At 38.5% G+C, this 25,750-nt stretch overlaps 1 protein-coding gene across 4 annotated transcripts in view; it reads left to right on the top strand.

Moving 5' to 3' along the window:
• MEI4 (meiotic double-stranded break formation protein 4) overlaps positions 1 to 25,750 on the top strand; it is a 232,338-nt gene that overhangs the window by 56,029 nt on the left and 150,559 nt on the right. For all 4 annotated transcript variants that reach the window (XM_046674640.1, XM_046674639.1, XM_046674642.1 and 1 more), the window contains one exon: positions 5,390 to 5,925. In XM_046674640.1, the coding sequence (XP_046530596.1) occupies positions 5,390 to 5,925 (536 nt within the window). The remainder of the gene's footprint in view (positions 1 to 5,389; positions 5,926 to 25,750) is intronic.

Genomic DNA, 25,750 nt, shown 5'->3' with positions numbered 1-25,750 from the left:
ATGTTTGAGATCATCTCTAAAATGGTAAGAGGGGTTAAGTTGGGACTTAACATCTGAAAGAAAATGGAAGAGTTGAGGGCTCAGTAAAGTGGAATTCGAAGTCTGTGGGATCCAATGTATGAGAGGGACTATAGGATATTTTAGAGAGAATCTGTAGTTTTAGTTGATGTCTTATTTCATGTACTTTTTTATGTGATTTCATACTTTAGTATAATTTAGATTCCTGGTATCTATAATCATTTAATAACAATAGATAATATTTACTGAGAATTTAATATGTGCTAGACTGTGCTTGATCAGGGTGTGTGTGTGTAGTTTATTATGTCTTTTAAATCTAACAACAAACATGTTAGTTAGATCAGATCTGGTGACTTGGAGAGAAATTACAGTCCTCAATTTCTTTAGCCTAGTGAAAAATTGAGACAGAAGCATCATTTGACTTGTGTTTGATTTTAGTCCCTCCTGGAAAAACAGGAATTCAGAAAGTTGCAACAGCATGGCTTCATTTTCTCTTGTCTCCTTTGGGCATGATGCTTTGTTAGCCATGCTTTGAGACTGATGTAGAGAAAAGTCATCCAAGCAAATGAGTAGAATCTGACTGTAGTTATGTAAGAGTCATTTAAAGTGACAGGGGTATGTTACTTTATCTTTCCAGGCTATGTGATATTACTCAAATAAGGATGGATTTTTAAAAATCTTGTTTTTGTGAATAAATATCTTATTTATGACTTTCAGAGATTGTTAATATTCATTATCACTGAAAATGTTTACTCCTCTCTAGAAGTAAACAGCTCCTTATTTCTCTTTTCCATCTTCTAAGGAAATACACAATACTGACACTTGCCCACTATTAATTACTTTATTAGTCAGTGAGTGGTTTCCTGTATGAAAGTGTTGGTTTCAAATGAAAATGCTGTTTGTAATCTTCAAAGTTTTCATCATTGAGGATAAATAGGAGAGGAAATGAATTGGTTATTTTTTAAAGAGTTAGTAGATGCTATAAAAAGCATATTATTGGCTTTTTATTGGCAAATATTCCGAGGCATTTTAAGTGATTATTGCAATAACTGTGTTCTTTCTTTGTGTCTGTCGATCTATCTGTTCTATCCATCTGATCTCTCTTACTATCTATACAATTGTTGTGGTTTGGTGTAAGCTGCCAAGGAGTTGATCCTGGCTCATTATGAATATTAAAGGATGAGAGAAGACCTGTCTCAGCCAGCAGCAAGTTTTAGCACTAAGCATTTCTCTTGATAAGGAGTCTTCTATGGATGCTATTATTCAGTGAGACAACCACAAGGATGACAAGAGACAGGACTTCTGCCATTCAGGAGCTCATGAACAAGTGGATAGTGTAGTGAATAAATACTATTGTGGAAATGTGCAGAAGCTGGTATGGACGCACACAGGCCTCTTGCTGTGGTCGGATGCCGACTGGACATAGACCTGAAGAACTGGTTTCACTTGCTCACTATGTGACTTTTCCTGGGCCTCTTAATCAAGTTGAGCCTACATTTCCTGAATGGTAAATTAGGGATCATAACGTATCTTCCAGAGTTCTGGGGAACAACACTTGCATTTTTTGATGAAACTATTTTGTAAAGTGAAATACGGCTATAAGACTCTTCTATTCAGTCTGATAGAGTGACTTTAACACTGTAAGTCATGCTGTGTAAAGTGTCAGGGTGGTCCTCTGCTGTGGGGTTTATGCATTCTTTTAGGGCACAGAGGAGTTTCCTCTCTGTGTGGTTTTCCACATGGGCATCTCCAACATATGCCCTCATCACTCTCTTCCAAGGGTACATAAACAAAGCAGCCAGAAAGAATGCTGGTCGGTTTTATGTCTTCCTATACTGGAGCGCGTGCATGGGTAGGACGCCTCCCTTCACATTTGTGCCTGTCAGCAATGAAGGAGGTGATCTGGAGTGGCTGTGACTTCCCAAAAGGCACACCAGTGAGGAGTGAAAAGCTGAAATCAGAAAGCAGCGTTTTGGTTCCCAATTTGGTTGTTGGTAGAATTTGTTTTATGAGTCTTCCCTGAAGACTCATAAGAAAAGCTGAACACCCATGAAGTTCAGCTTTCTTTGATGGCAAATTGAGCAGGTTACTGAGATATTTAAACTTGTGTTCACTTTCTTAGTGGAGAACCATTTTGAATTGCATGAAAGAAAAATATAATCTATCTGAATAATTACCGTAGTCCCCCCCTTTACTTTTGTGAATGGTGAGACGGATGTCTTGAGAATAAGTCATTTTGGATATTTATCCTTGCTCATAAGAAAAAGAAACTGTTGGCTTAAAACTAGCAGGCTGTCTGCCTGTTTTAGTATAGAAATAGCCACGTGCAGTTAAACACTCTGCTGGTAGTTCACTGTTCTGGCTACCACCACGTTTTCCACCTTATTGCGTTATCTCCCTAACGTGGAGGGCAGATATTGCAGTGATAATGAGCAAGCACAAATTTGCCCACTTGTAGTGGTTTTAGTAGGCACTTGTTAAGTGAATGAACTATAAGTTAAAGCTCCATCCACTGATTTCGCCTTACCAGCTTCTAATTTTACTGAAGGACAAAAGAGCAACAAATTAGATTTCCAAATGTATGGCGGGGAGGGTAGAAGATGTCCCTTTTGTCCTTCTTCCTGTGCCCTGTTCAACTAGTGTGCCCCTGTCTCCAACTCTGAAAAAATGTGAGTGTTAGGTGAGCTCTCCTTTAACTTCACATGCGCAGGGGTATTTTTTCCCATCCTTTGCATTCTCATTCTGTTTCCTTCAGCCTCAGAGCAGAAAAAAATTGCTTCCATATCACTAAGCACAACCTATCACTGGGGTCCTTGGCTCCATCTCCTCCTACCTTCTCTAGGACCATGCCCCACCAGGCATTTTTATTTTTTCTCATATCTCCAATTTTTGCTTTTCTATTGCTTTTTTCTTCTTACTCTGTAATTGGTCAAGGTTCTCCCAATTTGTCATGCCACTTTTTTTGTTTTTAAAGATTGGCACCTGGGCTAACAACTGTTGCCAATCTTTTTTTTTTTTTTTCCTGCTGTATCTCCCCAAAGCCCCCCCGTACACAGTTGTATATCTTAGTTGCAGGTCCTTCTGGTTGTGGGATGTGGGTCGCCGCCTCAACGTGGCCTGACGAGCGGTGCCATGTCCACGCCCAGGATCCAAACCCTGGGTCGCTGCAGCTGAGCCCACAAACTTAACCACTTGGCCACGGAGCTGGCCCAGTCATGCCACTTTTGCCTGCAGTAACTCTCCACTTTATATTCTCCTGATCAAGACCTCAGAAGCATTGGCCGTTCTTCACTAACTTTGTGCCAATTCGCTTTTCAGTCCATTCACTCTGGCCTCTGTCCACTGCCCTGAATGACTACAGCTGCTATGTGTACGATCACTAGTGATTTTCTAACTGGTAATTCGAACATATTTTTTTCAGCTTTTTATCTTATTGGACTACTGCATGTAATTCTCCTTGGAACTGTTTCCTTGACTTTCATGACACGATCATTTTTATTCTTCTTGTTCCTGTTTAATTATTCCTTCTCTGTCTCCTCAGTGATTTTTTTTTCTCTACTCAGCCCTCAAATATTGATACTCCTCAGGGTCCCTCTCTGACCGTCTGGTCTAGGCACTGTTCATACTATCCCCAGTGACTATAACCATTCCTTTATTTCAGATACTACCTACACATTGATGACTCCTAAATGTATTTTCACTTGAGACCTTTCCCTCCAACTTAGGCTCTGGTGGCCAATTTCCAGGAGAATATCTTTGCCTGGATTTCCTTCAGTTGCTTCATGGTTTACATGACCAAAACTGAACTTGTCATCGTTTCTCCTAAGCCAGTTCTTCTGTCCGTATTGTTACCATTTCAGTTGGTAGCACCATCATCTTCCCACTCACCTAAGTCAGAACGATGGGGTGCATTTTTTCCTACTTCTACTTCATTGCCCACATCTAGTCAGTCACCCGGCCTCCAGATTATATTTGGATGTTTTGTATTTCCCTGGTCAGTCCTTTCATTTCCCTTCCACTGCAACTGCTTGGCTCATTTCTCTTATCACTTGATATTAGGACTAATAAAGGTGTGTTTTAACTGATCTTTTCATGTCTCCCTGTGTCCTCTTCAACTTGCCCTTCATATAGCCAGAGTGATCTGTGAATGAATATAAGACATTTCACTTTCCTGCATCACACCGTTTAGTGCCTCATTCCTGCTCCCATTGCTGACAGAGGTATTTCTCAAACTTGGGTTCACAGATATATGCATGTGCTTAGAATGTTCAATGAGACTTTTTCAATTTTGTTTGTACTTTTTACTGATCATCATTTTACAAACCACCACCACCTTATCTGCGTTTATGATGGCATCTCTCTCAGAGAATGACCTCAAGTTAGGTTAAACCTAAGGTTAAGCCTTAACTGCAAGTATTTCTAAGGCAATATCAGAAGATTCTAGTGGTTATAGATATAGTTTCAAGGATCTATGAGATATATATACAGATAGATATACTTGAATAATTATAAATAAGTCCACATACATATATAAATTGTTTGTTTATTTTTGTATATCAGGTATATGTGTGGGTGTGCATATAATTTTTCCAAAGGAGTTTTACATTATTCAAGCTTGAATTATAGTCACTCTACACTCAACCTATAAGTTCTAAGGTCCTTAATATGTCTCTTAAGATCTTTTATGACCTGGCTTCTACATATTTCTCCATCTTAATGTCTTGACTTATATTTTCTGTAAAAGGAATTTCAAACTACTTGTGGGTCCTTACATGCACACTGCTTTTCTCTTCCTTCGTAGGTATGTGCTTTTGCAATTACCCCTCTGGTATATGGGATTCTCTCTTACTCCATTCCCCTGACTTTTAACTGTGAACTCCCTCTTACGCTCTATACATTAGTTCCACCATCACCTCTTCCAGGAGGCACTGATCTAACCAGGCAGGCTGTTCAGTGGTACTCCTATTTTCATAGTGCCCTGAGCAAATCTCTATCTCTAGATGCACCTTATTGCTTTGTAGTTACCTGTTGGAGTCTGTAGCAGATCGTGACCTCCTTGAGGTCTTGTGGTTTCTCCTCTGTATCTTTCAAGCATGGCGTCTAGTGGAAGGAGAGAGAGTGACCGACAGTGCATTGATGAGTCACCCTTGCTTTCTCCCAGTGAAGATAAAGAGCATTTCTACAGTCAGCCTAAGCAATTTCTTTCACAGTTTTCCCTCTATTCAGTTTTTGCACCACTGTTTTTTAAATGTTTAATACATATTTGCATGCTTCATTTAGCATTTTAAGTTAGAAAAATCAAAGACTAGTTTTTATATGAAAAAATTTTAGCCACAGAAAGATAACACACTTCTATTCCTTTCTATTTTAGGAGACCCATCCACCCAGTTGCAGGCTCAGGAACCTAGATGTTCTGAAAATACGTTAAGTCTGCTGGAAGATTCTGGGTGTGGTTTATCAAATGAGCAGAGAACTGAACCTTTGGAGATGTCCCAGCATTTTGTGGAGAGCTGCACCCCTACGCCCTTCCCACCACTGCCCATTGTGAAAAGACACGGTGCTACTCCGGAAAATCCTCTGTCTTCTCACATGCAGTTCTTGCAGCATTTGCTTGAACTGAAGAACTTGACAGAATCAGGGAGTCTGAAAACAGACTTGAGCCTCTTTGAAAACGACTATTCCGCGGTATCGGATTCTGTTTTCCAGTTGCTGGATGGCCTGATCACTTTTTACCGTAAACCCAAATTTCCTTTTTCAAGCTTTTGGACAGAAGCTGTTGACACTTTAGCTAGACTGATCAGTGATTGTAACTTATCTATTCATATTCTGAAAAAGTGTTCCAAGAAGTTGGAAGAATTTGAGAAATTCCTACTACAGATTATTTTAAGGAACAACCATATAAATCGGGTAAGTAATAAATCTCTTCTATTCATGAAATAGTATGTCAGTAATTTTGGTGAACATTCCCATTGAATAGTGCCTGTTGCTGTCCCTTAGCCTTGTGGCTCAGAGTCTCTAGTCGGGCCTTCTTTTGCAGTCGTCTGCAGCTCTCCCCTGTGTTCGTGTCCCCCCCTCTGGCCTCTGATTGCTACAGCATCCATCTCTCCGTAGACACCTCTGCTTCAGGCTTGTGCTTCTCTCCTTTGAGGTACCTTCCCTGTTCTTAATCAGTAGCCTTGGACTCTATCATCTTTTGTTTTCCTTGCCTACATTTACTTCTTACTGCTCAAAGTCTCAATATTTTTCAGAAAAACACTAACATTTATGGTTTTCCAATCTATAACTTTCTCTGAGTGTTAAATTCCTCATGATGGGTTAACTGTATTGTATTGAATTTGTTCTTTTTCTGACATTGACTAGCAAATGCCTGGAAATCAAAGACTATGTTTTTCTTCTTTTAGAATTTCTCTTGTAAGTGGCATAATACCCGATGGACCCTCTGCATGAGGGTTAATTGAGTAAGTTGGCTGGGGAACACACAATATAGGGCTTTATTATGTTTTTTTTTTCTTATGTATGTAACATGGCTTAGAAAGGTTGACTCAGGGTTTCTTTTTACAAGTGACATTGAGGTAACCTGAAATTGTTTTTTTGTTTGGCTCTTGGGACATAATGGAGTTTCTTTTTTGTGTTACTTTCTATCTTCCTCACTATCTGATCCTTTGTTTGGGAAACTCCAAATGCCTTCACATTTTAATCCTTTTTAATTGACTACTAAAAATATCACAGAGGTGACTAAAGGTCTAGCTAACTCATTAACTGTATTTTACTGTAGGAAAAAGGTTGTTGGCCTTGTTTCTTTTGATCCATCACTGTTGACTGTTTGTGCCCCGCGCCATTATCTAAGGTCAAAGTTTTTGTACAGTATAGGCCTTACTTGAATTTTCAAAACCCTGCCAAAACTGAATTAATAACTTAATTTATTGCACGTACGTCTGTTCTTTCCCTCTCTATCAGGTATGATTTGATCAATATTATAGAAAACCTTATGATTGAGCTTTTGGCATTTATGAGAAGATACTGAATTTTTTATCTGAGAAACCAAAATTTTTCTCTACTGGACATGGTCAATCGAATTAAATATCACATTTTCTATTGTAGTATCTGATATATATAATCTATTTCTTAATCATCAATAAATATCTCAAATACTTAATATTCTTTAATCTTTTTTGTGTATTTTTTTGCTTTCTTCAGCAGTGGAAGATTGAGTGATTGACTTTGATCTTTTCTAGGAGAGGTAATTGTTGCATTTAGAGAAAGTAGACTCATAAGGTTGTTCACTGCATTTACAATTAGGATGATGATTCATAAATAAGTTTTAATGACATTGTCTCTGGGGACTTTTTTTCTTCCCAGCAAAAGCATCTTAGACTAAATCATTCAAAATCTTTTCATTGTTGTCACCATCATCATCAGTATTACTACCATCATCATCTTCCAGATATGTTAATAAAGCTTCTGTATTAGAAAAAATTTACTAAAGATTGTTCTTTATAAATGCTTTTCTGTCTTTTTATAAAAGCTTTCTTGGATTATAAAGTGTCAAGAAAGAATCTATTCTGGCATGAAATATAGGATAGCTCCTATTAGTGCATTTTTTATTGATACTATTGACTGATTTAAACAAAACATCGTAGTTTAGAAAAAAATTTGCTTTTTTGGAAAAACCTTGTTTCCATAGATTGGAAGTGTTTAAATTGTATTGCTTAAAAACTTAAGCCCTGCTGTTGACTTCATTAAAGTGAACTTATGTTTATGCAGTGTGATAGGAAAAGGTGTGGTGTGAATATTTAAAATTCTGACAAAGGGATTTCACGTATTTATAGTTCACATATAGCTAGGTTTTAAATAAAATAGAAATCTTCAAAAACACGTCCTCAATACATTTAGTAGTAAAATTATTCTGACCATAACTTAGTTTTTCTTTAATGATCAATAAGAACTTGATATCTATCAAAATCTTGAGGTCATGATTGTGAATATCAGTTATGTCAGGGCTGTATGTATTCAAGACATAGGGGGTTGAAATGAGATACCCTGGTGAAAGATTTGACAGATACAGAAGGTACGTGTCTTGAAGCCAGACGGCTTATAGGGGTCTGCACTAGGCCTGCCCCCGGGGTCCTGTGGAACAGTCTGGACAGAACCTGGGTTGAGCCGTCCTCCACTTGCAGGCCCCATATGGCACCTTTCTTACTCACCTGTGTACTTGCTTGGGGTCAGGAGTGTTTACCTTTGAGGTACTGAATGCCCTTTGTTTGACTGACAGCCTGACCTTTCCTATGTTTCCAGACCTGAAAATGTGTTTGTTTCTATGATTAGAAACATCACGAGCTAATCGTAGCATTGTGCTTTTCTTTACAGGCCAGGATACTATCATAGAAGTTTAACACCAGAATGCTTATGATTCTATTTAGATTTTGTAATCATATCTTTGTCTTAAATTCTTAGTGTTTTGAAGAGATCATAATAATTATATTAACTTAAATATCAAAATCTATAGTTGTCATTGAGCCTTTAGGTATTTAGCATATATTGCTAAATCTTAGAGACATAATAGTGAGTTACATAGAGAACTTTCTCTTCAGATTTCTTAGTTTTTTAAACTATAAAACAACTCTTGGACATATTAGTTGTGAAATTGAAAAAAACAATTGACTGCCAAGCAGACATTCAATTAGAATCTTTTGTATATATCGTCAGCAGAATAACGGCCCCGAAAGATGCCCGCATCCTAGTCACTGGAACTTGTGAGTAAGTTACGTTAGGTGATGGGGTGAGGTGGGAATCAAGGTTACTCATTAGCGGACTTTGAGAGGAGGAGACTATCCTGGATCACGCACGTAGGTCCAGTACTCACAAGTGTCCTTATAAGGGAAAAAGAAAGGCAGGAGGGTCAGTGTCCAAATCAGAGAGAAATGGAGGATGCTCTGCTGCTGGCATTGAAGATGGAGGAAGGCGCCATGAGCCAAGAAATGCACGTTGGAAAAGGCAAGGAAATCGAGTTTTCTCGAAAGTCTCCGGAGGAAACACAGGCCTGCCAGCACCTTCATTTTGGCTTGGTGAGACCCACCCCAGACATCTGGGCTCCAGAACTGTAACTGAGTAAATTTATGTTGTTTAAGCCACTAAGTGTGTGTTAGTTTGATACAGCAGCAACAGGAAATAATACGCTATGTTTACCATTTTTATAGTGTTTTCACATCCATTATCTCATTTTTATACAATATTTATACAAAGATACATATTTATACAATAACTCTGAGAGACAGACATGGTTGCCATTCTTATCTCCACTTGATAGTTGAGAAAAATGAGGCCCAGAGAGATGTGCCCAAGGGCCCAAAGCTAGTTAGTAGCCCGTGAACACTAGCACCCGGTATTAGAGTTACTGTGGCTCTGCTTTCTCTCTCCATTCTCTCTCGTCACGATCCTCAAATTTGGTAAAACTGACCCAGATTATGGAATGTATCAGATATGGCTTATATACTCCCCGCACCCCCTCCTGCTGTGGTCTCCGTGCTCATCCCTTCCTGTGTGGATTCTGGCAGTAGCCTCCTGTGCGATTCCTGACGCACCAGATCCTCCTCTGATCCATCCACCCCGCCGTTGTCAGAGTGATCTTTAAAATGTGCTGAAAACCCTTCAGTGGCTCCTCACAGATGCGCACGCAGTGCGCGCTCTTCCCCGGAGCCCGGAGGCTCTTCTCCACCCAGCCCCCCTCTAGCCTCTCTAGCGTCTTTTCTCGTTCCATCCTAAGCACTTTTCACTCCAGTCAGAATTGTTTGTAGTTTTTCAAGCACTTTCTGTTCCTGCCCTCTGTGCCTTAGTACCAGGCGGTTCTCGGCCTAGAATGCCCTTCTTCGGTCTGGCTAGTTCTACTCATGCTTACCAGTGGAGCTCCAGGTGAGCCCCTCAAAGAAGCGCGCCCTCCGACCGGGCTTCCGTCCTTCTTTCCTTTTCTGATTAGCTATTCCTCAGGTCGATGCACCACAGCACCCACGCACCGGGCAGTGGCTCCCGACACCGATCCTCGCCCGGACTGAGAGTGTCTGTGTCGCTGCCCCGGTGGCTGTGGGGCGTCTCCCTGCAGCCCGGTGCGCTGGCCGTCCCGGCCCCCCAGGCCCCCGTGCCTTTGCTCGTGGTGGGGGCGGGCCGCAGTTGTTTCTGTGGTGTTTGCTTCTGGGAGGTTATGTTTTAAGAACTTCCCATCTTGCTAGGCAGTCTCCTTGCTTTGCTTTGGCTAGAGAAAGCAGGCTCGTGTTGCTGTTGTGTGTTTTTGTTTTTGTATGTGCCCATTGGCATTTCTGGGTTGTTGGCTGTTTTAGCTCAAAATCTAGGATATCTGAAGCAAGAAGAAAACCAGGGAACTCACCACGTTGTCCTTCCTTTGGTCTTTAGGTCCATAGCTAGTCCACCTTCAGTCTTCCTGGGTTGTTTACATATGAGGCCCAGGGTTTTTGTTGTGCTTAGTGAGAGGACTAGAGATAACGTTAAGTCCGCTTCCTGGAAGTGGAAACCTGTGACACTGTTTTTAAAAGTCAGATGATGTTCCATATTTACACTGACAAACAGCTAGCCCTGCTGACACCTCAGGACCACCCCTTAGAGACCACCACTGCCAGACCTTTACTCCTGTTCTGCCGACATTTACCTCTGTTTTAAATAAAAGGCTTACACTGCTATTTCTCAGGTTATTTTCTTTTTTGTCTCTTCACTTAGTATAATGGAAGGTAAAAATTTGTCTTATATAGCTTGTTCTCCTCTACCTACTCTCCAAACATAGTTTTTATCAAAACTTTTGGTAAAATCGGTATTATGTATTTATATTATTATGAGTCTATAATTTTTTTTTAGCACCGAGACATGTAATATACAATTCCATTTCCTTTTTGAGCAACTTTTAATTTTTTTCTAAAGATAATTACTTAGAGTTATTTTTTTCCGTTTATTTAGTTTTCTACATAGCTATAATTGATTGTACCTTCAGACTCTTTGATAGGGCTATGAACAGCCACCTCTCAGCATGGCCGAACAAGTGAAGTCACTCACCAGTTCCATCTTTGTTTGAGACACAGCTTCTGGAGCCTTCCGTCTTCCTGTCTTCATCTGCACTGATGCTTCCTGTGTCTGCTGCTCGGCTTTACTCCAGGGACGACTTTTCTTTTCATCACATCCTGGAGAATTCCCTTTCCTGCTTTCTTATGCTGGATCTCATCATCCCTGGATCTCATATATTCCTTTTCTTGGTTTATAACTTCCTTTAGTTGATGCATATTCTTTATGAGCTCACTTAGAAAGGGTACGTGGGCTGTAAACTTTTAAAATATTTGTTGGCTTAATATATTTTATTACAGCTTTAAAATTTATTGATGAATTAGGATAATTTCCAAGTTGGAAATAATTTTTGCATGGAATTTAAGACATTTTTCTACTAACTTCTAGATTCTAGTGTTGCTAGTGAGAATTCCATTGTAATTCTCGTTTTAATTCCTTGAATGTGATCTATTCCCCATCCTCACATACCCCCCAGAAGCATTTGGGATCTCTCTTGTTCCCACTATTTTGCAACTACAGGATAGTGTACCTCAATATGAGTCTTTTAAAGTTCTTTTTCTTGAGGCTTTGAATCTGAGATTTCATCCTTCAGTTCTGAAAAATTTTTTGAACAGTTTTTCTCCTTTATTTCTGCCTCTAATATTCTCTGTTCCTTTTTTCTACAACACTTCTTGGTCTGATCCTCCGAATTTCTTATCTTTTTTCTTATACCTTTTATTTTTTTTATTTTTGGTTTTCCTGGGAGATTTCCTCAACTTTTTCTTCTAGCCATTCTATGGAATATTTTTATTCTTGCTGAAATATTTTTAGTTTCTGTGAGTTCTTATTCTCTTGATTGTTCCTTTTTATAGCTGCCAGTTCTTGTTCTATTTACAATAAGATATAAAATGTTTATGTTTTCTTTGTTCCCTGCTTTGCCACTGTTTTCTTCTGGTCTTATTTCCCCATCTCGGTTGATCGCTGTTTTTCATTCTTGAGGCTCTGCGGTGCCTGGAACTAACCTGGGAAGATGGGTAAGATTTAAGATGGCCACCTGACAGATAACTTGTGGGAGGGTGCTAATGGTATGCAAGGTGCTGAGCAGAGGCAGAGACAGGAGGATGCCTGGAGATCCTGGAACTGCTACAAGTTTGGGGATTTGGCTGAGAAGGAGTGGAGCTTAGCAGGGAATGAGCCTACTGTGATGGAGAAGGGCAGGTAATGAGGATTCTTGTATGGTTTGTTAAATACTTGAGTTTCTTCTGCAAGTCAAAGGTCATAAGGTATACAATTTAACTTGCATGCACAATTTTGATGTATTAGAGCATGTGCTTTTTTTCCTGGGTACAGAGATCCCCCAAAGTAAATAACATCTAGGAGATCATTGACTGGCATACCCTGCCCACATAAATACTGTCTTCTCGTTCAAATTCTACTGACTTTTCAAAAGATGGCTCAAACCTCACTTCATTCATAAATTCTTTCTTATCAATTTGATCCTGAAATGGGCACCTCTTCTGAATTTCTCTAGCGATTATTGTCTACATAATTCACTTTTCAATTTGCCATATGCTGTCTTATTTCAGCTTATCTGATATGGCTAAGATTTAAAAAATATTTTATTTAACTTTTCAATGTTTTTATCACAGAGATTAATAGCATAAGTTAGAGTCATAAAACTTTTATTTACTAGTAGTGACCTTAGACAAGTTAACTAACTTCAAGTTCCACATCTATAAAATGGAGATAATAAATATGACTCCGTCATGGAGCTGTTGGGAATTTTCAATGAGTAAATGCAGATAAAGTGCTTGGCATAATATTTAGAGTCATATAAGTGCTTAATAAATATTTCTTGTTGCTCTTCTCCTTGAGGAAGGGGCAATATCCCAGTTTTTCCACTCTTCTGATATAATGCGAGCTTATATTCAGAGAAAAATGAGGCAGTTTTTCAATTGAAAATAAGACAATGAAAACAAGTTGTGTTCATATGCCCCCATACACCTAACTACCACCTTCTGACTTTTGATCGCATTTTGCTGTACAGAACCTTCGTCAGCAGGAGTGCTGTCATATTGACATTGTATTGACATTCTTTGAGTGCCTCCATGTATCTTGCAGCTGGGTATCATCTCATGGTGTCACTGCTTATCCTTCCACAGCCACAGCTTCCCCTGACCGATGAACTTAGTAGGCACCATGGACTTTTTTCTTTCTATTTTAATTGTAGAAAATCCATTGTAAATTAACTATTTGACTGCCATAGTTTCACTTACTCTTTGCATTGGTCCCTTCTTCTAGGGCTCTGTTATGTTGCATCTCTGATCTAGGATTTGTCGTTGCTGATTCCCTCCTAGGCTGTCTTGTTTGCTTACATCACCAATGAGGTGGCCCTTAGGCAGTGTCTGAAGATGTGGTTCATTAAGTCAGATGTCTTTTCCACCAATGTGGACTTCTTACTTGTATCTTAAAGCTTATTCATGCTGTAATCATATCAACCAGTAAAACATATTAACTTTTAATTTAATTCTGTCCAATTAGCAGCATTTCTTATACATTTCTCTGCTGTGACTTGGGACATCATTTTAGTAATGATAGGCTTTTGTACCTTTGGTGACTTTCCAAAAAGCTTTATCCTCTGCCTTTTTTGTTTTTGTCATAGATGTTCATTCATTTCTTAAAGTTTGCCTCAAGGATTTTTAAGGCTACTTACAGTCTGCTTTGTTTTAGTATATTCCTGGGTAGATAGAAGTGGAATCTAAGGTTAGGGCTCCATGTGCATTTCATCCTTGTGCAGAACTGTATTTAAAATAAAAAAAAGAAAAACATCTGGGCTAATGTTCCTGCAGTTGTATTTAATTTAATGAGTATTTACTGAAACAAGTTGTATCATAAACTGAAATCTTAATACTCATTTTGAACACTATATCAGTGTGTAATTTAAACCTCCCGTGGATTTTCAAAGTGATGTTTCACTTTCAGTGCTCAGGCAGCAGAAAGAGGAATAGACAGAACAGAACTTGGTTCAGTTTATTCTCAAGGTATACTTTACATTCCAATATCTGTTCTCAAGATAATTAACAGCAGTCTACCTTTATATTATACTTTATAGTTTGTAAAATGCTTTCACCTGGAGTTTATTATCTGTTCTGGCAGTAACTGTGTTCTGGTTGTTATTACTTTCTTTGGTTTATAGATTAAAAGATTGAGGACAGGCAGATTGAAGGACTCACGGAGCGTACTTAATTAGCCAGTTCTGGAAGACCTGGGTCTCAAACCTGTGTATGACCACAGATTCTTTCCTCTTTCCACTGTATCTTATTTCCGTCATTAACTTTTAAAATTATCCATACAATTTTGTTCTAAATGCAAAAGAAATAAACTAACTCCAGTATGTGGCTTAAAAAAATATTCATTGGAAATCAAAGACCCTAGGAATATTTCTGTCAGCTTAAGAAGGAGACTATTTGTATTCTCCTTCTAAATGTAAGTTGCTGAATTTCATTTTGTTTAAAGATTTATGTGTATAGCAAACAAAAAAGGAAAAAAAGTACTGCTTTATGTTAGAATATAGGGTCTGTTGTTCCTTGTTTACTTTATTGGCTATAAATTACGTGCTATTGGAAACTTTATAATTGCATATAGAGTCTTGTAACCCTAGTTTCATTTGAATATATGCTATGTGGTTTTGTTTGTGTCTACATAAAAATTAAAATGTCTTCCTCCCAGTTTCAACAAGTTTTGTGAAATATATTTTAGATTTTCTAGAAGCTTTATAAATAGTATTTTGAAGCTATCTTTTTTAGTTTATTTTTTTTCCATTGAGTTCAGAATCTGCTTAAAGTAACCACCCCTCATAGTTATCAATACTTATAAGGGTTGGGAAAACTTAAATCATAGCTATCAAATGTGAGACCTGGAAAAATTAAACATTTCTGAGAACATGAAATTGCTTCTCATTTATTTATAGGCAATAATGGTTTTAAAGGAGAGCATTTTACTGTGAGCATATAGAGATTAACCATAAACCTATTTTCTTGTTTTTCCCGTAGCATTTTTCAGTGCTGGGGCTCTAACATGAAACATGGGCCTCCTGTCATGTGCTGGGGACTGTCTTAGATTCTGGATATACCGTGGTAGACTAATGAGACAGAGTCCCTGCCAAAGGGAACTGATAATCTAGATAGCCGATGAATAAAGGAACAAATACACATAAAACAACAGATAAGAAAAAGAAATGAGCGGGGGGCAATGGAAGAGAATAAAAGAGAAGACCTAATTTAAGTTGGTAGGACATGGAAGGCCTCATGGAGGAAATAGTTTTTAAATAGAATGAGAGGTAGTTTGGAGTAAGGACTTTCGAGGCAGTGGTCATAGCGTGTGTCCCTGAGACAGGATGCATTTGAGGAATTGGAAGGAGGGAGAGTGCTCAGGTTGAGAGAGTGAAGGTTGGAGAGCTGCATAATGAGTTTGGAAAAATATGGACTGTAATGTATCAATGGGTTGCCTACTGTTTTAGTTTCCTGAGACTGCTGAAACAAGTTACCACAAACTTGATGGCTTAAAACAGAAAATTCTGCTTTCACAGTTCCAGAGGCCAGGTCTGATATAAAGGTGTTGACAGGAGATGCTGTCTCCAGAGTTTGCTAGTGAAGAATCTGTTTCTTGCTTCTTACAGAAAAAAGAAAATGGTGCCTTAAAATAAAATTTAGGGGAATAAAAGGATTTTTTAAAAAATTAAAAATATTGTAATGAAGGCACATGAATTAAATGAATTTTTGGAAATTTAGAGAGGAAAATCTGCCAGAAATTAGAGGAAAAGGAAAATAGATAATATGGGAGCAAATGAAGGAAAATTAGAGGGCCAATTTGTGGGTCCAACATTTGAATAATAGGAGTTCCAGAAAGAGAAAGGAAGAGGAAATTATTGAAGATACAATTTAAGAAATTTAATAAACATGAAAAACCTGGTTTCTAGATTGAAAGCCTGCCAAGTGCCCAGTACTTGGAATGAAAATGGACATATACGAAGGCCATGAAGGTGAAATTTCAGAATGCTGGGATAAAGAAAAGCTCCTATATGCTTCAAAAGAAGAGGGAAAAAACATTACAGTTTATAAGGAAAATATCAGAAATACAAGTATTTCCCATTTTTCAAAAGCAAAACAGTGGAAGAATTGGAGAAAATGGAACCCTCTCAAATATTTATCAGGAAATTTATTAACTCAGAATTTGGTACCTGATCAAACTGTCAGTCAAGTGTAAGGTTAAATGAAGGTATTTTCAGGCATATTAGGTCTTGAAATATACCTTCCATGTACCCTTTCTCAGGACACTACTGGATAATATTTTCCAACAAAATGACCTAGCAAACCAAGAAAAAGGACATGATATATGGGAAACTGAAGAACAATGCATGAAAGAAGATGATGCTGAAAGGAAATTTCAGGATGACAGCTGTAACTAGGCCTTGAGAATAACTGTTCTCGATTGTAGTAACTCAGAAGATTCCAGGAGAGAGCATTTAAGAAAATGAAACTGATAGAATATAGAGTATGTATAAATATCTTTAGAGCAGGTTAAGAGAATTGATGAAGAGTTTGGAGGTGAGGTGTTATTAAGTGCATAACAAAAGCGAATGAATAAAACAATACAATGATTAATTACAGGAAAAATGTGCAGAAAAGGAAAAGATATATAGTATTCTACATGGCTTGGTTGTACGTAGTATTTATGTAGTTACAATAACATAAACATTAAGTAATGATATATCCAGAATTATATGTAAAAAGTGTGTTTGTATGAGAGAGAGAGAAAGGTGATGAGTGCACGGCAAAGAAGGATAGTCAAATCCTAAGCTTTCATAGTGGAAATTCAACATTTTTTTAAAAGTAAGGTATGCAGGAGTGATGTCAGCATCATGGTGGAGTGAACTTGCCCGAGACTCTCTCCCCTCCAACATACAACAAAAAATGGCATCCATACTCCAACAGAGGACATCCTAACACAACACAAAAATGTTGGAGAGACATGCAGCCATATAGTGGAGGGCAGAGAGGCTGGAGGCCCCCTCAGAGGAGGTGGAAACGGGTAAGAGAGAACTTCCCTCCCTTCCCTAAAGACTGTGATTGCAACTGCAGGAGGCTCTGTTAGGAAAGTAGTAGGGGAGGGGACGCTCATTTGTGGGAACATCAAGGACTCCCTAGGGCTCTTGCAGCCTAGAGGGAAGCCCTCTAATGGGGTGAACGCTTTCAAGGAGGGAGACCTCATCAAGCCAAGTCCCCAGGAGACCAGATAGTGAGAGAAGACTGAGAAAATCTGGAGAGTATGGAGGAGGAAGCCCCCTTCCCCCGACACACCCTGTTCCCACTCTACTGCCTGACATCTCAGCTGAAGGTGGAGGTCTCAGAATATGTGGATCTTGAACCCCTCTGAGTGGCAATAGGCAGTAACTGTAACCAAATAATATCAGAATGCATGAGACCCGACCCACCTTTAGCAATATCAGAAGCTACATCAAATCTCCGGACCAGAGAGAAAACAGCAAGCACCTAGAATTCAGTCCTGAGGACACAGAAATATGTATTCTAAATGAAAGACAATTCAAAATAGCTATCATCAGAAAACTTGACGAGGTAAAAGAGGATGTAGAGAAACAATGAGTTCAGGAGCTACTTCACAAAAGAGGTTGAAACTATAAAGAAGAATCAATCAGAAATATTAGAGATGAAAGACACAATGGAAGAGATAAGATATGTAGTCTCTGAGCACCCGAGTAGACAACATAGAGGAGTGTATCAGCATAATCGAAGATAGACAAGTTGAAATGCTCCAGACAGAGGAGGAGAGAGAACTAAGACTAAAAAGAAATGAAGAAAGTCTCCAAGAAATATCTGACTCAATTAAAAATGCAACATATGAATTATAGGTATTCAAGAAGGAGAAGAAAAGGAGAATGGAGCAGAAACCATGTTCAAAGAAATAATAGCAAAGAACTTCTCAAACCAATGGAAAGAGAGGGAAATCTGTGTGGAAGAGGCTTCCATATCTTCTAGATTTGTTTGTGCAAAAAGACCTACTGCAAGGCATATAGTAGTAAAACTGGCAAAAATGAATGACAAAGAAGGAATACTAAGGACCACAAGGCAGAAGAAAATAACCTACAAAGGAATCGCTAATAGGCTTTCAGTGGATTTCTCTGCAGAAACCTTACGAGCTAGGAGAGGATGGAACAACATATTCAAATCTTTAAAAGACAGAAATCTTCAGTCAAGAATACCGTATCTAGCAAAAATATCCTTCAGATATGAGGGAGAAATAAAACTTTTCCCAGAGAAACAAAAGCTAAAGGACTTCCTAGCCATGATTCATGCCCCTACAAGAAATCCTCAAGAAGGCTCTCATAACTGAAAAAAAAAAAATGGAGAAAAGGGTCACAAAACACAGAGTAAGGAAATAAATAGGTAGACAGAATCAGAATAGTACTCAAAATATAGCATTAAATACTCAAGTATAGCATTAAGCTAAAGAGAAGGAAAACACCAAAAACAAAGATAATCCTGTCAGTTTAACCACAAACTCACAACACAAAATGGAATAAGGGATGAGAAAAACAGTTTCGAAGGTAAGGAGGAAAGGAACTGAATCAGTTTAGACTAAGGAAAAAGGAGGCAATCAGAAAATGGACTATCTTCTACGTGAGATTCTGAATACAAACCTCAGGGTAACCACTAAATGAAAAAGGAGAACAGAGACACAAATAAGGAGAAAACAAAGAAACACATCGTAGAAAACAACATAATTCAATGGGTAGACCAAAACACACAGACGAGAAACAAAAGAAATGCAGGAAAACCAGAAAACGAGTGATACCATGAGAGCATTAAGCCCTCATACATCAATAATCATCGTAAATGTAAATGGATTGAATTCTCCAATCAGAAGACACAGACTGGAAAGATGGATTAAAGAACAAGAGCCAAAACTATGCTGCCTCCAGGAAACACACCTCAGATCCAATGACATGTACAGGTGCAGAGTGAAGGGATGGGAGATGATACTCCAAGCTAATGGCAAACAGAACAAAGCAGGTGTCGCGATACTTATATCAGGCAAAGTAGACTTCAAGGTAAGACAGGCAAAGAGAGACAGAGGGGCAGTATATCATGATAAAGGGACATTCCACCAAGAAGATATAACACTTATAAATATCTATGCACCCAACACAGGAGCACCAAAGTTCATAAAGCAAGTATTAACGAACCTAAAAGAAGATATTAATAATAACACAATAATCGTAGGAGAGCTCAACACTCCACTCCCATCAATGGATAGATCGTCCAGGCAGAAAATCAACAAGGAAATGGAATTAAATGAAAAGCTAAACCAGTTGGACTTAATAGACATATATAGAACACTGCATCTGAAAACAGCAGAATACACATTCTTCTCAGTGCTCATGGAACATTCTCAAGGATAGGCCATATGTTGGGAAACAGGGCAAGCCTCAATAAATTTAAGAAAATTGAAATCATAGCAAGTACCTTTTCTGATCATAATGGTATAAAGCTAGAAATTAATTACAAGAAGAAAGCGGAGAAACAGACAAAGATGTTGAGACTAAACACCATGCTATTGAACACAAAATGGATCATTGAAAAACTTAATGGATAAATCAAAAAATATCTGGAGACACATGAAATGGCAACATAACATACCAACTCATATGGGATGCAGCAAAAGCCATATTAAAGGGAAATTTCATTGCAATGCAGGCACACCTTAACAAACAAGAAAAATACCAAATAAGCAATCTCAAATTACACCTAACTGTGTTAGAAAAATAAGAACTAGCAAAACCCAAAGACAGCAGAAGGAGAGAAATAATAAAAATCAGAGCATAAATAAATACTATTGAAACAAAAAAGGCGATAGAAAGGATCAATGAAACAAAGACCTGGATGTTTGAGAAGATAAATAAAGTTGACAAACCCCTAGACAGACTTACAGAGAAAAAAAAGAAAGCTCAGATAAACAAAATCAGAAATGAAAGAGGAGAAATAACAATAGATACCACAGAAATACAATGGATTATAAGAGAATACTATGAAAAACTGTATGCCAACAAAATGGATAATTTAGAGGAAATGTATAAATTCTTAGACTCTTACCACCTCCCAAAGCTGAATCAAGAAGAAACAGATAAACTAAATAGACCAATCAAAAGGAAGGGGATTGAAACAATAATCAAAAGCATCCCAAAGAATAAAACCCCAAGACCAGATGACTTCCCTGGGGACTTCTACCAAAGTTTCAGAGAGGATTTAATACCTATCCTTCTCAAGCTATTCCAAATAGTATGGGAAGATGGAATGCTTCCTAATACATTCTACAAGGCCAAAGTTACTCTGATAGCAAAGCCTGGCAAAGACAACACAAAAAAAGAAAACTACAGGCCAATATCACTGATGAACATAGACTCAAAAATCCTCAACAAAATATTGGCAAACCGAATACAGAAATACATCATAAGGATCATATATCATTATCAAGTGGGATTTATACCAGGGACATAGGAATGGTTCAACATCTACAAATCAATCAATGTGATACACCACTTCACCAGGTTGAGGAATAAAAACCACATGATCATCTCAGTAGATGCAGAGAAAGCATTTGACAAGATCCAACAGCCATTTATGATAAACTCTTAAAAAAATGGGGAGAGAAGGAAATTACCTGAACATATTAAAGGCCATATATGACAGACTCACAACTAACATCATACTCAATGGGGAAAAACTGAATGCCACCCCTCTGAGAACAGGAACAGACAAGGATACCCACTATCACCACTGTTATTCAACATAGTACTGGAGATTTTGGCCAGAGCAATTAGGCAAGAGGAAGAAATAAAAGGAATCCAAATAGGGAGTGAAGAAGTGAAACTCGTGCTGTTTGCAACAACATGATCTTATATATAGGAAACCCCAAAGAATCCTTTGGAAAACTAATAGAAATAATTACCAACTACAGCAAAGTTGCAGGGTACAAAATCAGCTTACAAAAATCAGTTGCTTTTCTATACTCCAATAATGAACTTACAGAAAGAGAACTCAAGAATACAATTCCATTTATAACCACAATTAAAAGAATAAAACAACTAGGAATAAATTTAACCACGACGTGAAGGACTTATACAATGCAAACATTACTGAAAGAAATTGATAATAACATAAAGAGATGGAAAGAGATTCCAAGCACATGGATTGGAAAAATAAACATAGTTAAAATGTCCATACAACCTAAAGCAATCTACAGATTCAACTCAATCCCAATCAGAATCCCAATGACATTCTTCGTGGAAATAGAACAAAGAATCCTAAAATTCATATGGGGCAACCAAAGATCCCAAATTGCTAAAGCAATCCTGAGAAAAGAAAACAAAGGTGGAGGCATCACAATCCCTGACTTCAAAATGTACTACAAAGCCATAGTGATCAAAACAGCATTGTACTGGTACAAAACAGACACTCAATGGAACAGAACTGAAAGCCCAGAAATACAACCACTCATCTATTGACAGCTAATCTTCAACAAAGGTACCAAGAACATACAATGGGGAAAAGATAGTCTCTTCAATAAATGCTGTTGAGAAAACTGGACAGCCACATGCAAAATAATGAAGGTAGACCATTATCTCACACCATACAACAAAAATAAACTCAAAATGGATCAAAGACTTGCAGTTAATCCTGAAACCATAAAACTCCTGGAACATAATATAGGTTAGTACACTCTTTGTCATCAAACTAAAAAGGAACTTTTTGAATACCATGACTTCTCACACAGGGGAAACAAAAGAAAAAATACAGAAGTACGAGCTCAGCAGACTAAAGAGCTTCTACAAGGCAAAAGAATCTAGGATCTAAACAAAGAGACAACCCATCAATTGGGAGGAAATGTTTCCAAATTCATCTATCTGACAAGAGGTAATCTCCATAATATATAAGGAACTCACCCAACTGAACAATAAAAAAACAAGCAACCTGACCAAAAAATGGGCAGAGGATATGAACAGACATTTTTCCAAAGAAGATGTACAGATGGCCAATGAACACATGAAAAGCTGTTCAACATCACTAATGAACAGGGAAATTCAAATCAAAACTACACTAAGATACCACCTTAGGCCTGTTAAAAGGCTATAATCACTAAGACTGAAAATGACAAATATTGGAGAGGGTGTGGAGTAAAGGGAACCCTGGTACACTGCTAGTGGGAATGCAAAACTGGTGCAGCCAATATGGAAAACCGTATGGAGATTCCTCAAAAAACTAAAAATAGAGCTACCATACCACCCAGCTATCCCACTACTGGGTATCTACAACGTGAAATCAACAATCCAAAGTAACATATGCACCCCTATTTTCATTGCAGCACTATTCACAATAGCCAAGACATGGAAACAATCCAAGTGCCCATCAACTGATGATTGGATAAAGAAGATGTGGTATGTGTATACAATGGAATACTACTCAGCCATAAAATAAGACAAATTCATCCCATTTGCAACAACATGGAAGGACCTGGAGGGAATTATGCTAAGTGAAATAAGCCAGACTGAGAAAGACAAACACCAGGTGATTTCACTCATATGTGGAATATGAACAAAGCCACTGACAAAGATAATGGGTCAGTGGTTACCAGGGGAAGGGGCGTCTGGGGTGGGCTCGGGGGGTGAAGGGGAGTACTTTTGAGGCGATAGTCAAGAAATAATGTACAACTGAAATCTCACATTGATGTAAACTATTATGAACTCAATAAAAAATGTGTCAGTTATTCACAAGAATGCAGGTAAATACCCAAAGAATCAACTAGAAGAGATCCAAATAGGAATGATGGTGGAAGGGGGTCGGGTACCACCATCTTTAGGAAAAATGCTGTAAAACTATCTCACAGTATATACCTGAAAAACTTTAATAAAAATAAACACTGGAAAAACATGTGTGTTAGAGGGAGAATCCACAAGATTTGGCCATGGACTCAGTGTGGGGCGTGAGGGAGAAGGTGGTATCCAACAGATATTCCAATGTTTCTGGTCATTAACTGCCAGGTGAGTAGACGTGCCAGTTACAGATTCAAGAAGAACTGAAGGAGGGACATGCTGGGGGAGTGGAGAGGAGACTAAGTGCCCTTTCAGACAGACTGAGTTTTATGATGACTGCAAGATGACTGGAGATGGATATGCAAACCAAGGAAGTTGGCTTTATCAATCTGCATCGCAAAGAGAACTGGCCTTGTCAGCATATAGAGGCCATTTAAAGCTATAGGAAAACAAGTCACAGGCAGAAGGAGAGGAGAGCCTAGGACTGAGTCCTGCACTGACATCCAGTCATCTGGTGGAGATGAAGGAGCCAGCAAGGGAGATAAAGAATTCAAGGACTGAGAGGTAGCAGAAAAATTAGAAGGCATTATCATGGAAGTGAAGATGAGAGGGTATTTCAAAAAGAAGAGAATGGTCAGTCTTGCTGCATGTTACTCAGAGGTCTAATATGGTGAAAACTAAAAGGTGTTCTATGTTATGAACCTTCCCTATCCTTAGTATGTAACTGTGGTACTGGGTGATTTAGTACCGTGTCATAATTTTGCTAAAGATATTCTCAAATGTTAATATGCCGGTGGTCATATTATTACTTGCACATAAACAGCTTAACTTTTTTGAGTTAATTCTGGATAAACATGTTATAGATAGTACAAAATAATTTAAAATGATGTATTCTTTTAAAATATTTTCTTATCATATTTGGGTTTAAGTGTTGGTGCGCGTACTTAAGACATACAAACCTTTTGATGGCTCTTTCCGTGACTCGTAAGTATGGAAAGATAGTATGATGTTTTGACCACAACTGTCACTTTGTTGGTGTTAATAATTTGCCCCTTTCCTGGGTTTCCATCTCTCAGTTCTCTCTGTCAGAATGCTATTTTCATTCCCTCTTAGTTCTACACTTTAATTCCTTAGTTCTACACTTTAGTTCAGAAACTCTTGGAAACAGACAACAGAAGAATATGGCATTGAGATGGCTATAGTTGTTCATGTTCATACCGGGAGTTCTTAACACTGAAACAAGCACATTAAGATAGACTAGTATCCCCATAAAGAAACACCTCTGTCTGTTCTGAGACAATGTGATAGCTATGGGAAATTCTTTGGGAATGTCTGGGAGTCAGAATCTGGTGCAGCAGTCACCTGACAGGGGTGTGTCCTGGAAAAGAAAAGGTGTTCTTGGGAGGCCACAAGCAATGGAGACTCCTTCGGGTCAACTTAGGAAAAAGCAGGTAGTTGTGAGGATGCGTGCAGCCTTGCTTGGCAGGCTGGCCCCGGGCAGCTGTGGGGACAAGGCACTTGCCTTGACCCTCTTGTGGTTTCTCTTTTCAAATTATACTACTGACTCGCTTCTCTAGCCTACTTGACATTTTAGCTTACTATTTATCTCTTCTCTGTCTCATGACCTTTCAGTTCCCCTGTGCTTGAAACTCAGTTCAGGCTGAGCACAGTCCCCAGCATATTACCGTCTAATTGAATTACATAATTCTGAGAGTACAGTCTTACTGAATTGAATAATTGAATTAATGAGTGGGTAGCTAATGTTCCTTCTGTTAAAAGTGTATGTCAGGATTATTATACCAGAATCCCAAACACACTCAAATAAACCTCACATATCAAGATTAATATTTACATATAGAATTTACTCTTAAAATAAGGTAAATCCTGGTAAAATTAATTTGGCACTATCAATAATTCAAGATTGCTTTTATAGAGCTAAGCAGACATATCTTTCGCTTTTCTTTGTTGTTTTTCTAATGCCTATGGTCTGTCCACTTCAGTGCAGTTAGATTTCCCAAACATTGTATGCTGTTTTCCCCCCACAGCCTATGAATGCTTGTTCCTGTGTACATTAAAACCTTACAACTCAAAATGGGGTGCAGGGACGAGCCATGTTGACGTTATCTGGGAGCTTGTTAGAAATGCACAATCTCAAAGCCCAGCCCAGATCTACAGACTCTGATTCTGCATTTTGGCAAGATCCCTAGGTAAGTCATATACATGTTCGAGTTTGAGAAGCACTGCAGTAAAAGACAAATTTAGATTCTAACTTCCCACTAATTAAGACCTATATTCATTGAATTCTTGCTAAGTGCTTTGCACAGATCATTTCACTTAACCCTTATAGCAACCCAGGAAAGGTATTTTCATTATCCTTATTTTACAGATGGAGATATTGAAGCATAAAGAGGTGAAATAACTTTCTCATGAGCACAGCTAGGCAGACCCTGGCTCTCCCCTAGGCAGCCCTACTCAAGATGGTTTGTTCTTAAAGAACAGAGTCGCTGCCTTCCCAAAGCTATTGTGTCCTTACCCCCAGCTCCTACTGGCCCATGCCCTGTGCTCCACAGGTGTGAGTCTATCATCTAGGCTCAGAGAATCTCTATCTTCCCACACCCTAACTGGGGAATTGTTTGATCAGAATATTCAACTTCTCTCTGCCCTGGTTACCCAAGGCTTCTAGAGCCACATGCATGGATTGTGTGCCTACTGTGTGTCAGCTCTGAGGAGACCCAGGCCATTGGGGAAGACTCAGAATGGAGAGGGAGGAATGTTGTGAATGTGGTTTGGATTCTGGCAGTTGGA

This window comes from Equus quagga, chromosome 11 (assembly GCF_021613505.1).
Source record: "Equus quagga isolate Etosha38 chromosome 11, UCLA_HA_Equagga_1.0, whole genome shotgun sequence".
NCBI lineage: Eukaryota > Metazoa > Chordata > Mammalia > Perissodactyla > Equidae > Equus > Equus quagga.
The sequence above is the reverse complement of the archived record's forward strand: the minus strand, read 5'-3'. Positions and strand labels throughout refer to the sequence as shown.